Below are 14,052 nucleotides of genomic sequence, written 5' to 3' on the forward strand. Positions count from 1 at the left end.
TCCACTCCCCTTTAAGGTACCAAAGTAGAACGTGCGTCTACAACGTTGAGTCCCGTGATTTACTTACGTATTTGTGAATGGAAGAAGTAATCACATATTAGTGGAGTGAATAAAGGTTGATGGATCTCTAGTTTGACATGGTTTGTCATGATGATAAGACTCTACATTGTCAACTACGTTGCGTGTATATGTTTGAAAAAATGCCGAAAATTTATGCTGGAGACACATGTTATGTTATGACTGGGTGTGAGGCTGCAGGAGTAGGCAGATGCTGCAGATCTCCATTTTCCTGCCAACCCTCAAGGTCCACCAGGTGGAATGAAGGGCCAGATTTATTTAGCTGTCTGGTCTCTTGACTACTTGTAGATTTACTATTTTATAAATGAACTCTGTACACATATCCACATTTCATCAACTGGCATCGACCCCATCTAATTGTAGAAATAATTAAAAATGATGCTGGATATTTTACGCTGGTAGGCATATCTGTTCTGACAGATCCATCACCCCACCCAAAGCAGAGCAGAGATGTAGATCTACCAGAATAACATAAAATAATGTATTGAAAAACAAATTAAGGGGTTTTCTGTGCTAAATAAAAAGCTATTAGTGGCTGAGGGAGGTGCAAAGCAAAAGAGAAGTCATAGTCGGCTCCATTTCACCGGTGGGGCCCATGTGTCCCCTACGTCTGGTCTTCTCCTAACTGGAAATGCTTTCGGGACCATTAATGGCCAATCTCTGGCCCAAGTAGTCTCATGTTTACAGAGATGGTCCCACCGCTTCACTGTTTTGCATATAAAACGTCAGACGTATTTCAGCACTGGCCACATGGAATAATAATAATTTGATGACCCTGACAAAAACTTCCGACAAAAATGATAACTACCGTAGTACCGCCGCCTAACCATTAATGGCATCTTGTATCTCTGTGTACACTCTGTGTACACAGGATTGTAGTGAATAAATCCTTGCACCGTTATGAGCATGATCTAGGCATCTCTTCATCTGAGGACTTGCAAGTACAATTTAATATGCAGGAACCATCAGGTGAGTTGAATATAAGTTTACAAACTGATTTTTGTAAAATTGTAGCCAGAGAAAGGAACCATTTAGGGATAAAGGCAATGCTTTTTAATCCAAGCTTTTAATGAAGTATTTAACCTTTGTCTGGAAGAAGTTAATTCACACTGGATTCACACCCGGTTGGGATCACACACCAGTAGGAGCAGGGAGTAAGAGTTCTCCTTAAAGGCTACATTCACACGAACATATGGGGGACATATATACGGTGTATATATGTCCCCCATACACTTCTATGGGCTCACGACCCTGTACGGGAGCGGTACGGTGCAGCACTTTCTATCCTTTCCGGAATACTGCACCGTGCACTGTGTATTCCTATGGAGAGGGGCGGGGGTGAGCTGCGCTCATCCCCTGCTCCTCTCCGAAGCGCCGATGTATGCCCACCGTACTACGGTACAGCGGGTATACATGATGTGAATGTAGCTGTCAGTTAACAGCCGTTGTGGGTATGTATATACACCCCCATAAACAGCTATGGTGACCCGGCATGCTCTCTCTTTCCCTGTACGTACGGCCTGGCAGCGCTATTTCCTATGGAGAGCTCAGGGGTAGGCAGCACACACCCCTCCCCCTCTCCAGCTTGCCATAGCCGAGCAACCATACGTGCATGTAAATGAGGCCGCCTTGCAGGTGTGTGCAGACTTATTGACATTGATGCTCCACTAGAGGATTATGGGAAATATACAAACACTTTTTCTAGTATGGGACAAGGAAAACCACGCCACATTTGCGACCTTGTAAAGCAGTACTTTTATCATTAAGCATGACTTTCAGGAAGCCTATTGACATGATGTGGGATTAAAGCCAAACCAATATATCAATTCTACAAGGAACAGATTCCCAACTGTAGACAGCATTGATTCTATGTGGCTTCGTCTCTTGAGTACAGTGCCGGGAACTGGTTTAGCGGAGTAAGAGGATTTTTGACTTGGGTCAAGGAATCCCATCTAGGAAAACTTATTTGCGTATATATCCCAGAATCCCCTAGTGGAGCATCAATAGCTATAAGTCTCCGAATGGCTGCAAAGTGGCCTTAATTGGCAGTCTCTGTAAAGAGAACTCTTACTCCCTGACCCTAGTCACAAGCCTCTCACTCAGCCAAACTAGTTCCCTACACAGTACTGAAGGAACCCAACCAGGTCTAAACAGCACTGCCTAGAGTTGGGAATCTGTTTCTTCTGGAATAGATGTACTGGTTTGGCTTTTATCCCACATCATGTCATTAAGCTTCCTGAAGGTCATGCCTAAAAGTGGGCTCCTTAGAAGAAAACCAGTAGGTAGGACAACAGGCATTTTTACTATACATTTAATTTGCAATGGTAGTGGGTGAACACAAGAAAAGGCGGTAGTTGTAGCAAACCTCGAAGCCTCCATTGATCTCAGAAAAATATGCACATTGCACAGCACATTCTGTAAGTGAGGGGTCAGGGCTGAAGGAGTCTGATATGTTTCTGTGTAATATCAACAGTAAATAGCTAGGTGAGCATGGCCTCTGCTGTATCAGTCTCTGGGCTGTAGCTCTCAGGACGCACACTGCTGTATCAGTCTCTGGGCTGTAGCTCTCAGGATGCACACTGCTGTATCAGTCTCTGGGCTGTAGCTCTCAGGATGCACACTGCTGTATCAGTCTCTGAGCTGTAGCTCTCAGGATGCACACTGCTGTATCAGTCTCTGGGCTGTAGTTCTCAGGATGCACACTGCTGTATCAGTCTCTGGGCTGTAGCTCTCAGGATGCACACTGCTGTATCAGTCTCTGTGCTCTAGCTATCGGTATGCACAGTGCTGTATCAGTCTCTAGGCTGTAGTTCTCGGGATGCACAGTGCTGTATCAGTCTCTAGGCTGTAGCTCTCAGGATGCACACTGCTGTATCAGTCTCTGAGCTGTAGCTCTCAGGATGCACACTGCTGTATCAGTCTCTGGACTGTAGCTCTCAGGATGCACACTGCTGTATCAGTCTCTGAGCTGCAGCTCTCAGGATGTACACTGCTGTATCAGTCTCTGTGCTCTAGCTCTCGGGATGCACACTGCTGTATCAGTCTCTGAGCTGTAGCTCTCAGGATGTACACTGCTGTATCAGTCTCTAGGCTGTAGCTCTCAGGATGCACACTGCTGTATCAGTCTCTGAGCTGTAGCTCTCAGAATGCACACTGCTGTATCAGTCTCTAGGCTGCAGCTCGAAGGATGCACACTGCTGTATCAGTCTCTGGACTGTAGCTCTCAGGATGCACACTGCTGTATCAGTCTCTGGGCTGTAGCTCTCAGGATGCACATTGCTGTATCAGTCTCTGAGCTGTAGCTCTCAGGATGCACACTGCTGTATCAGTCTCTGGACTGTAGCTCTCAGGATGCACACTGCTGTATCAGTCTCTGAGCTGTAGCTCTCAGGATGCACACTGCTGTATCAGTCTCTGGACTGTAGCTCTCAGGATGCACACTGCTGTATCAGTCTCTGTGCACTAGCTCTCGGGATGCACACTGCTGTATCAGTCTCTGGACTGTAGCTCTCAGGATGCACACTGCTGTATCAGTCTCTGTGCACTAGCTCTCGGGATGCACACTGCTGTATCAGTCTCTGGACTGTAGCTCTCAGGATGCACACTGCTGTATCAGTCTCTGTGCACTAGCTCTCGGGATGCACACTGCTGTATCAGTCTCTGAGCTGTAGCTCTCAGGATGCACACTGCTGTATCAGTCTCTGTGCTCTAGCTCTCGGGATGCACACTGCTGTATCAGTCTCTGTGCTCTAGCTCTCAGGATGCACACAGCTGTATCAGTCTCTGTGCTGTAGCTCTCAGGATGCACACTGCTGTATCAGTCTCTGGACTGTAGCTCTCAGGATGCACACTGCTGTATCAGTCTCTGGACTGTAGCTCTCAGGATGCACACTGCTGTATCAGTCTCTAGGCTGTAGTTCTCAGGATGCACACTGCTGTATCAGTCTCTGGGCTGTAGCTCTCAGGATGCACACTGCTGTATCAGTCTCTAGGCTGTAGCTCTCAGGATGCACACTGCGGTATCAGTCTCTGGGCTGTAGCTCTCAGGATGCACACTGCTGTATCAGTCTCTGGGCTGTAGCTCCCAGGATGCACACTGCTGTATCAGTCTCTAGGCTGTAGCTCTCAGGATGCACACTGCTGTATCAGTCTCTGGGCTGTAGCTCTCAGGATGCACACTGCTGTATCAGTCTCTAGGCTGTAGCTCTCAGGATGCACACTGCTGTATCAGTCTCTGGGCTGTAGCTCTCAGGATGCACACTGCTGTATCAGTCTACAGACCTACAAGCCATTCTTTTGTATTTAAATGTTGACTAATGCAACTAAACTCAACCTTTAATGTATTTTACTTTGTTTTTATTCCAAATAGTGTAGTATGCACCACACAAAAGTGCAAAGGGATGTGGTCCATCACCAGGTCCACTATTAAAAGAGATGGGTCCCATTCAAATATTTCCTATTCCTCCAAAGCCGGAAAGCTTGATTATGTTAATATTATAATTTATTACTGGTAATATGACCAGTGAGCATAGCCACGGGCAAAACTGTTGGGGGGGAGGGTATTGTTCGGGGTCAACAAGGGCATAATCCTCAGTGCTGGTCGTCATGAGGGAGCCAACAAATAGACAAAGGGAACTGGACCTTTGACCCTGATGAAGGAAAGTCTAGCTACAGCTCTGGCTTGGCGTATACTGAGAACATTTTCACATGCACGAATTTTTGGAAAATGTTTAACAGAAGGGCAAGAACATTGTATGACATGATGAAACAAAAAGCAAATATTGACCAGGAGGCCGGTAGAGGAGCTACGAGAGTAGGATGAACGTTGATTTATACAGATTCCTAAACCTTGTGAGCAGAAAAGTGTTGAAGAATAAGGTCACCTTAAGTTCCCACAACCCCCAAAGCTTCAAAAATATTCTTGGTAAGATCTTCTCCAAAATCTTAAAGGAAGACTTTTTTAAGGCATGGGAAGAGGTCCAATGGGCGTTCTCATTCAATGGTTAGCATTCTTTCCACCCACAGAGGTCACTCATAAGAACCGCCCAATGGACTCTAACTCCCAGAAAACCCATGGATTTTGATCAATAAACCTCTAAAATTGGCTCCAAATTGGGTTGTGTACTAATAGTTTGTCACAGCCTGGGTCACCCGAGGGTTCTGCAGTACACTGCTCCAATGGCATGGCCAAATATTGGATGCATCTTCTTGATGTCATATTTGCATCATGTACCTTTTATGTTTCTCCGTTTTGTAATTTCTGAATATATATATATATATATATATATATATATATATATATATATATATATATATAATTATTTCTAACGCCACTAGCGGCCCATCACGAGGTTCCAATTAATTTGGGGCTGACACCGCGGTCACAGAGAGACCTAGAATTTTATATGTCTTAGATTAAATGCCAAAACAAATCTTCCAGTAAAAAGCTTAAACTTGTCCTGAGAGGAGGCAGGATGATGGAAAGTCGTGTTTGTATGTGAAGAACAGGACTGCACATGAATGGAGTTTGTGTGTCCTCCCGGAGAGCTGGGTGACTGCCAGACACCTCCGAGCCACAGACTACGCTCCTAAATATGTTTTGGCAGATCCTTCTCCCCCTCTCTATGTGTTCTCACAGGGTGTCATATTTTCTCTCCTTATGAGATAGCTTTAGGGTTTTTGCTTTTTTTTGTCGGGAGTGATGGGTTGGGGGTCAAAGTGCACAGTTTGATGTTATGCAAGTTTGTTGAAGTGGGCCTCTATCCAGCTAGGACTGGATGCAGGGGCAGCTTAAAACATAGGTCTTTTACCTTGTTCTGATGCTGTTACGAAACCGTGTGACTGCGGGGCTGTATATAAACCTCCCTGACGCTGCATTCCAGGATTTCTTACATCTGGAAGCAGCAGGATTCTCTGTAAGCTCCTTCTCTATCTATTGCCTGAACCATCCGGATGAACATTCATCCACCTTCCACATCCATATAGATTTTACATTACAGATATTGTTATTGTATACCATTTAGTTTACTTTTTTATCTTTTCCATACAGTTTCTACAGGTGGTTACGAGGAGCCACAAGGATGGACCTTAAAGTTTTTGGGCTGTTTATTGCCCTGTGCTATTTTGGAAGCTCTGCAGCCTACAAACACCACAGAGACTGCCGTGTCAGCCACTTCAGAGTGATGGAGAATTTTGACAGACTTCGGGTATGTGCCAGAATCAGTTTTTATGATTTTTGCAGAAAAAATATGTTTAGTCTACAGTTATGTAAAAAGTCAGGCAAAAGAGGTTCAGTCAGATGTGGTTTAGGGCACCACCAGTGATGAACGCGATGAACTCCTACAATTTGATAAACCCACCTCTCCTGTCCCTCGACATACATTCAAGCAAAATGTATGTCAGAATATTCCACGCACCCAAATTAACAAGTCTCTGTTATCAAAATTCAATTCTTTAATTTGAGACAGGAAAACACTTTTCGGGACACTATCGTTCTCTTCTTTAGGACCAGTCACACACGGTAGTTTCATGTGTATGTAGGATGTAAAATGTCTACTACTGCTCACAGTCCCAAAACACCTCGCCCTGTTTCAAATTATTCTTTTGGATGACAATGATTAATTTGGGTGCGCATACTAATTGGGGTTAGTCTGATCACCCACCAGTAGGGTAGGGTCAGGATGGTTGTTACAACAGTTTTTTTCTTATTTATCCAAGTACACCTCAGTGCTCAGTAGCATTGTGCTGTTATAGCACATCCTGGTAAATTAATCAATCTGCTCCTCTTCCTCTATAACATGTTACCTGCATACAGGACACTACATAGAATCTGCACAGCTTCTCTTGCTCTATAAAATGCTACCTGCATATAGGACACTACATACAATCTGCTCAGATCCTCCTGCTCTATAGCACACTACCTGCAGATAGATCACTCTGAACAGTCTGCTCCGCTCCTCTTGCTCTATAACATGTTGCCTGCTGATAGGACACCAAGTACCATCTGCTCATTTCTTCCTGCTCTATAACATGCTGCCTGCTGATAATACCCTATGTACAATCTGTTCAGCTCTTCCTACTCTATAACATGCTGCCAGCAGATAGGACCCTATGTACAATCTGTTGAGCTCTTCCTGATCTATAACATACTGCCTGCAGATAGGAACTATGTACAATCTGTTCAGCTCTTCCTGCTCTATAACATGCTGCCTTCTGATAGGACACTACATACAATTTGCTCAGATTCTCCTGCTCTATAGCCCACTACCTGCAGATAGAACACTCTGAACAATCTGCTCAGCTCTACCTGCTCTATAACATGCTGCCAGCAGATAGGACACTATGTACAATTTGTTCAGCTCTTCCTGCTCTTTAACATATTGGCTCTTTAACATCTTCTCAGCTCCCCCTACTCTGCAACATGCTATCTGCAGATTGGAGACTTAAACTTAAGCTCAGTTTAAGTTGGTAAGGCTACTTAAGAAAATTAAATAAATGTTGGGCGAATTCTCAGTCAGCTGACAGCTTTTTCTTCCAACACCCCCATATACGTGTATGCTCGGTCTCATCAATGAGTTGTGGAGAGAAAGCTACTGCCAGACTTCTTTTACTGCTGATTCTTTCCTCGGATAACAAAGGATTGGATATCTTAAGGTCCAACAGCCGAAACCTTCCTCCTCTCACCTACCATGGGGAAAGTGTAGACCCCTTTTTACACATCATAAGGCCATTAGTCCCGGACAGGGCAGTCATCAGGGGAGGTTTAGTGTTACTGTGTTCAGGGGGCCCCAAAGTGGAAAAGGGGCCCTAAGTCGCAGAAAACCCTCCTCCCTTTCCAGGTGCAGGGAACTCACTGTGTACACAGGGGTGGATGATCATTGTGTGTGAAGGCCCACAAATTTGCCGGTCAGGGGCCCCAAACTTTCTAGTGGCGGCCCTGGTCCCCGGATAACTTTAATCCACTGTATATGACTGGCCATAGAGCTGTTCTGCTATCTAAGTCCATGTAACCATCAAAGTCCCATGTGTACAGCCTGGGACATAATATATTACTGTTATCAGCTGGGGCATTTGCATATTTATTACCTCAATTATAACAGTCATTTAATACCTCCATTATATTAGTTATTTTGCACATGTCATGGTGAAATCCTACCTGAGGTTTTCCATAAAACTGCAAGTCAGGTCAATCCAATGACAAATACATCCCTGTAGCATCTCTAGACTTGAGTATATGTAGTTTAATCACATGATCTGATGAACTTACTTATTGACTTCTCAGTAATCTTCTATTATTACATACCAAGGGGAAGCAAAGAGCAAGAACCAACAGGAAACAGAAGTTTTTGATAAATCTTTGGAAAATCAGTCAACGCCGCTTTATACCATTTCTTGTGTACATTTCATGTAGTCTCTGGATTTTTTTAAGTGGAATAATTTTTTTTTTTTTAATTTCCTCCTTGTTCATTTCAGTTACACTCTTATTATAGCGCTTAATGGTGTTATTTTCATTTCCTCTCAGAACGTCCACCCAATGTGTGCTGTACTGGTGGTCGCTCATGCTCAGTTTTGTTCATATTAGTTAAATACTTCTTATAGGACCACCTGGTGTTATTTTGGATTTCCTCTCAGAATATCCACTTCATAAGGGGTATTTATCAGGACTACTATGCCACAAAAGTGGCATAAAAGCCCTGAAATAATTGCAAATGCTTGCACATCGTTAGAACTTGCCATTATTTTCCCCTTTCCCGCCACCTCCACACCAGGTGTGAAGCCAGGCGGGGGAGAGGGCCAGCGCTGCGCGTTAACTTTTCACACTTACTTTATACATCAAGAGGTGGCGTATGATAAATAACCCCCATTGCATCCAGTGCTGGTGGTCGCACATGCTCAGTCCTACCAAGGAAATTTTTATGAAACCTGCTTATGTCCTGAACAACCTATAAGAATCTAAGAACCTAAAGCTGTTTCTTTTCCTATGTGCTTGACACCTTCGAGGGAATTTAAGAAATTTTCCTATATTTGATGGACATGTTAGTCAGGGACAAATGTAGAACATAGGAGTTAGCATGACACTGACTTGCTTACTAGAGCTAGAAATTTCTTGTATAAACCCTGGACTTGGTGTATATGTTACATGCTGTTCTTTTTCAGTATTCCGGGACTTGGTATGCAGTAGCAAAGAAGGACCCAGAAGGACTGTTTCTTATTGACAATGTTGTGGCCAAGTTCAATGTTGAGCCTGATGGAAGAATGACGGCAACAGCCAGAGGCAGAGTTATGGTTTTCAGGTAAGAAATTCATGGCCTGTCTACTAATGGTCCATGCAGTCATCACATACTACAGTATGCAGGGTTCAGTATCTGCTTCTCATACTACTGTAAAGAGAACCATAGATTTTGTTACTACTTTTGGTAGCTGTAAAGAATTTTTGGCTAGATGCAATGTATTTATTAGTTAGTATAGAAAACCCATCACAGTTAATAGAGAAGTGGGTGTCCCCTAATCTATACCCTCATATTCTACATAGAGTGTCTTTCTCATGTACATTACATGGGCAGCATATACATTTCAGATGTGTAATACTTTATTTCGCCTGTGGGGGTGCTATAGGAAAGTTAAATGCTTCCTTCGTTAATCATAGATTATCACTAGTGGTTCTGGCAGTAAGTCACCCTCTAATATGATTTCTGGGACTCCCACTATACATAATAACTAGACTGTTTGGTCCCCTGTAGGAAAAATAGCAGAACGTGGAGCATATACTGTATATTGAAAAACCATTTATATCTATAAGACTAATGAAAATAATAAAGAGTATATCACTTGTCTATCTTCCAGTGTTGGACTGGAATGACAAAGTTACCAGATGACCTTCTAATGGGCCCAGACTCTAACCCTATATTGGAATTCATATGTCAGACAAAAGATTTTGGGTATATTTTCTATTATTTGATGCAGAATGGGCCCCCCTAGAATAATTTTAGCAGAAGAGTCCAACAAGCCCCAGTTTGACATTGCTCTATTTATTCTGGGCCTCCATTTTTGTGTTCAGTGGGGTCCCTGGGGTAAATCCAATTTATCTATCTTAAAGGGGTGACTTTCTTTGATCCATTCCATTAATTTTGCTTCCGCTATTTACTTTTACGTTTTTTCCTGTCTTTTCAGAGGAGTGAGTACATGTGCCGATATGGTTGGCAAATTCCAAGAGACCGATGATCCCGCTAAATTCAGGATGCAGTATTATGGTGTCCTCTCATACCTGGAAAAGGGACGTAAGTAAAAGATTTTCGGAGAATTCCAAAATACCCAGGGAGGCGGGGGGGTTTGGGAGGGGCAGGAGTTAAAATTAGTTTTAACTATTTCCTGCTTCAAATTCCGTATCCTGCATTGTGGCCAGGGTAGATGTGCCAGCCGTGATAGGACATGCTACTGCGGAACCATTCTGGTGATTGGTAAAGACACGTCACCTAAAATCATACCACTCTTGACAAGTGGGCTGTGTCTTCTCATTCAAATAAGAGTCCTGACCTCTAATTCTATATACAATATAGTCTGTCTAGAAACGATTTTCTTCAAATTTCTAAATAATTTGCTGGTCCCGTACTGTTGTTTTTTTTTTTTTTATTGAACCATAAATGAAAATGGTTTAGGACCTGCACCAACCATGAGCACCTGCTCAATCTGTTGTGGGGTAATGATCCTGTACTGTATATATACGTTCACATACTGGGATGTAAGTCTCCTGTATAAATGTGACCACGTCCTCCTTGCTTCCAGTTGATGACCACTGGGTGGTGGATACTGACTACGACAACTACGCCGTTCACTATTCATGCCGGGAGCTTGCTTATGATGGCACATGTCTGGACAGCTACTCCTTCATCTTCTCCCGTGACCCCACTGGCCTGACTCCAGAAATACAAAGAATCGTCAGAAAAAGGCAGGAGGAACTCTGCTTGGACCGAAAATACAGAGTCGTTGTCCACAATGGTAAGGAGAACTCATGTCCTGTTATACGGCACATAGGATCAGTAATAATTTAGAGACAACCATTGTACATGACAGAAAAGCATGAAAGGGGCCGATCCATGGGAGTAACATAAAACTACAACATCATAGTAGATATCCATTGCAAAAAATGAGCATGTTTGTTTGGGCCAGAATAGCTCCACCATTGTTCCAAGACTTCATCTGGTATTGCAACTAAAGGTTATTCAATGTAATAGTAAGGAGCTGTGATACCAGATATGGCCAATGGATGAGTGTGGGGCCGTTTCCTCTCTATGAAACATTAAAGAAAATCTACCTGTTGATTCATACCTTATAAAGCAGCATCACTGACAACATACACGTTTAACCCCTTAACGACCAGGCCCTTGTTTAGTTTTTGCGTTTCCATTTTTCACTCCCCACCTTCAAAAATCTAGAACTTTTTTATTTTTCCGTATAAAAAGCTGTGTGAAGGCTTGATTTTTGCGCAATTCATGGTAATAGTATTTAATATTCCATGACGTGTATTGGGAAGCAGGAAAAAAATTCCAAATGCAGAGAAATTGGTGAAAAATGCATTTGTGCCATTTTCTTGTGGGCTTGGATTTGACTGCTTTCACTGTGCGCCACAAATGACACTTTTCCTCAATTTCGACTTTGGGCACTATTTTCTGTTACAGAATTAAACACCTGGAATAACTGTTATTATATTTAGATAGATCAGACATTTTGGCAGGTAGCGATGCCAAACATTTTTGTGATTTTTAATCTTTAGTTATATTTATATCAGTTCTAAGGAAAGGGGGTGATTTGAATTTAAAATTTTTTGTTTTGTTTTGTTTTTTTTGTTTTTACTATTTTTCAGACCCCCTTGGGTCTGTCTGATTGATCCTACTATCTATGGCATTATATGGGAATTTACCACATCATCTACTACAAAGTGCAAACCAGAGTAAAAACCAGACAGCCTCCAGTCTTTGTGCGACCTGAGACAGATCGCTGCTCCCCGATGACGTCACGAGGAGTGACGATCAAAGCCAAGATGGCAGCACCCTTGTACTAGCATCGATTGCGGGTGTTACCGTTGGGTCTTTGCCGCAACATGCAGCAAACACTCATCGGCTCTGTAGAGGGCTCAGCCCCACAGCCGACGTGTGATGTACTACGTCACACATAGTTAAAGGGTTTAAAAAAGTGAACAAAAAGTAGTACAGTCTTCAAAATGGTAGCAATGAAAAAGTCAACTGATCCCGCAAAAAATGACACTGTACACACCTCTGTACACATATGAAAAAGTTATTAGCTTCAGAATATGGCAAAATTAAGAATTTCTTTTTGTACAAACGATTTACATTTTAAATCTACTTAAACATAATAACAACCTATATAAATTTGGTAACTCCATGGTTGTACTGACCCGAAGAATAGAGGAGAGGTGTCATTTGGAGCTCAAAGTGTAAGCTGTAAAATTAGGACCCAAAAGAAAATGGAGCAAATGTGGGGTTTTTTTGACAATTTTTTCCAGCTTCCCAGTACACGGTATGGAATATTGAATACCATCAGTAGGAAGTGTGATTTGTCATGCAGGAAACAGGCTTTTTATACAGTTCTGTATGCGGAAAAATAAAAAAAAGTTTTGGAATTTTTAAAGTGTAGAGTGAAAAATGGAAACACAAAAATGAAATGTTAGGGGTTAATACCAAACACAGGAGAAGGACAGGGGCCACAATATGAGGGGGATGGAGGAGAGGGGCCACAAAGTGCAGGGCTTGTTATATCCCTGGTCATGTGATGTCATACAGGTGCACGGCTCATTAGTATCACAGAGAGTAATCAGAGACACAAACAGCTGGGTGACATCACATGACCACGGAGCAGTGTTTATCCACAGGAAGTAATCATAGAAGCTTCCTGTTGAATGACAGCAAGAAAACATCTAGAAAATTGTGGGGAATTTATACATAAAGTATGTTGGAAAATTGTTATTGTTTGCATGATAACAAGTAATACACTTTTTTGCTAAAACGGGAAAACCCCTTACAGGTGTATAAAAAAATAAAGAATTTTATATTAGTGCAGTGATTACTTGGTTATTTTCGGAAGTGACATAGAATTGAACATAGCAGCCCTGCATTCACATGAGAGTAGAATGTATAACTCCTACAGAGGTTACAGTATTTAAAATTACCTGATGCTGTTCATGAGTGTTAAGCCTTTAAAGGGGTTTTACAGTCATAGCAAGTTGTCCATAGGTTAGAACTTGCTGATCGGTGGGGATCTCAGTGATGGGTCCCCACAGATCTCAAGAACAGGGTCTGTTGTACCCCCCCTCCCCCCTTAGTACCCTAAGATGAAAAAAACAAGCCAGTCGCACATGCCCCAGTAGCTAAGTTCATCTCTATGGCGCGGCGGAGATTGCCAAGTATCATAATCAGGAATCAGATAAATAGAGCAGCCGGCGCATGCGCGTCTGCCAGTCCCCTTCATCTTGAGAGCAACTGCGTTAAAAAGGTCCCCCATTCTCGAGATCCATGGGGGTCCCATCACTTAGACTGTGGATAGGGTCATATTTGCTATGATCGGACAACCCCTTTCAGTGCCGTGATCAACTGGCATCTCTCACCCGCTTGTTGCCCCCCATAATGTATGTTGCCCAGACAGCCAGGAGCCTCCATGACTGACTTTCTTGTCTCCTTCCTTACAGGGGATTGTTAATCTCACATTATATCTACAAGGAGCTTTTTGATTTCCATCTCTTAAGAAGATCCTTCTTCTGCATCTTACTTTTTTGGCAAATAAATCTCTAATGGAAGCGGGATATGAAGCGACGTATTGGGATGATTATAGCAGCAATGTACATATTTTCTACGGTTTAATTGTATGATGTTCCTAGCCCTGCACACATGAGCTGTCCCAAGCCTTTCCGTGATATATTTGATTCACTATTTCCAGATATTACGAAATAAAGATTAATTTCTA

At 42.8% G+C, this 14,052-nt stretch overlaps 1 protein-coding gene across 1 annotated transcript; it reads left to right on the plus strand.

Annotated features, from left to right (window-relative positions):
- Positions 1–5,837: 5,837 nt before the first annotated feature.
- RBP4 (retinol binding protein 4) lies at positions 5,838–14,052 on the plus strand. The gene is made up of 6 exons (XM_072131125.1): positions 5,838–5,993; positions 6,128–6,284; positions 9,235–9,371; positions 10,249–10,355; positions 10,861–11,073; positions 13,778–14,052. The coding sequence occupies exons 2-6, from the start codon at positions 6,159–6,161 to the stop codon at positions 13,786–13,788; spliced, it is 594 nt and encodes a 197-aa protein (XP_071987226.1). The 5' UTR covers positions 5,838–5,993; positions 6,128–6,158; the 3' UTR covers positions 13,789–14,052.

Source organism: Engystomops pustulosus, chromosome 11, assembly GCF_040894005.1.
Source record: "Engystomops pustulosus chromosome 11, aEngPut4.maternal, whole genome shotgun sequence".
NCBI lineage: Eukaryota > Metazoa > Chordata > Amphibia > Anura > Leptodactylidae > Engystomops > Engystomops pustulosus.

Bases quoted from the DNA above. Each gene is read 5' to 3' on its own strand.
- RBP4 (XM_072131125.1), top strand. From the start codon at position 6,159: ATGGACCTTAAAGTTTTTGGGCTGTTTATTGCCCTGTGCTATTTTGGA. The intron at 6,285-9,234 runs GTATGTGCCAGA...GTTCTTTTTCAG, and splicing joins AGAATTTTGACAGACTTCGG to TATTCCGGGACTTGGTATGC. The intron at 10,356-10,860 runs GTAAGTAAAAGA...CCTTGCTTCCAG, and splicing joins CTCATACCTGGAAAAGGGAC to TTGATGACCACTGGGTGGTG.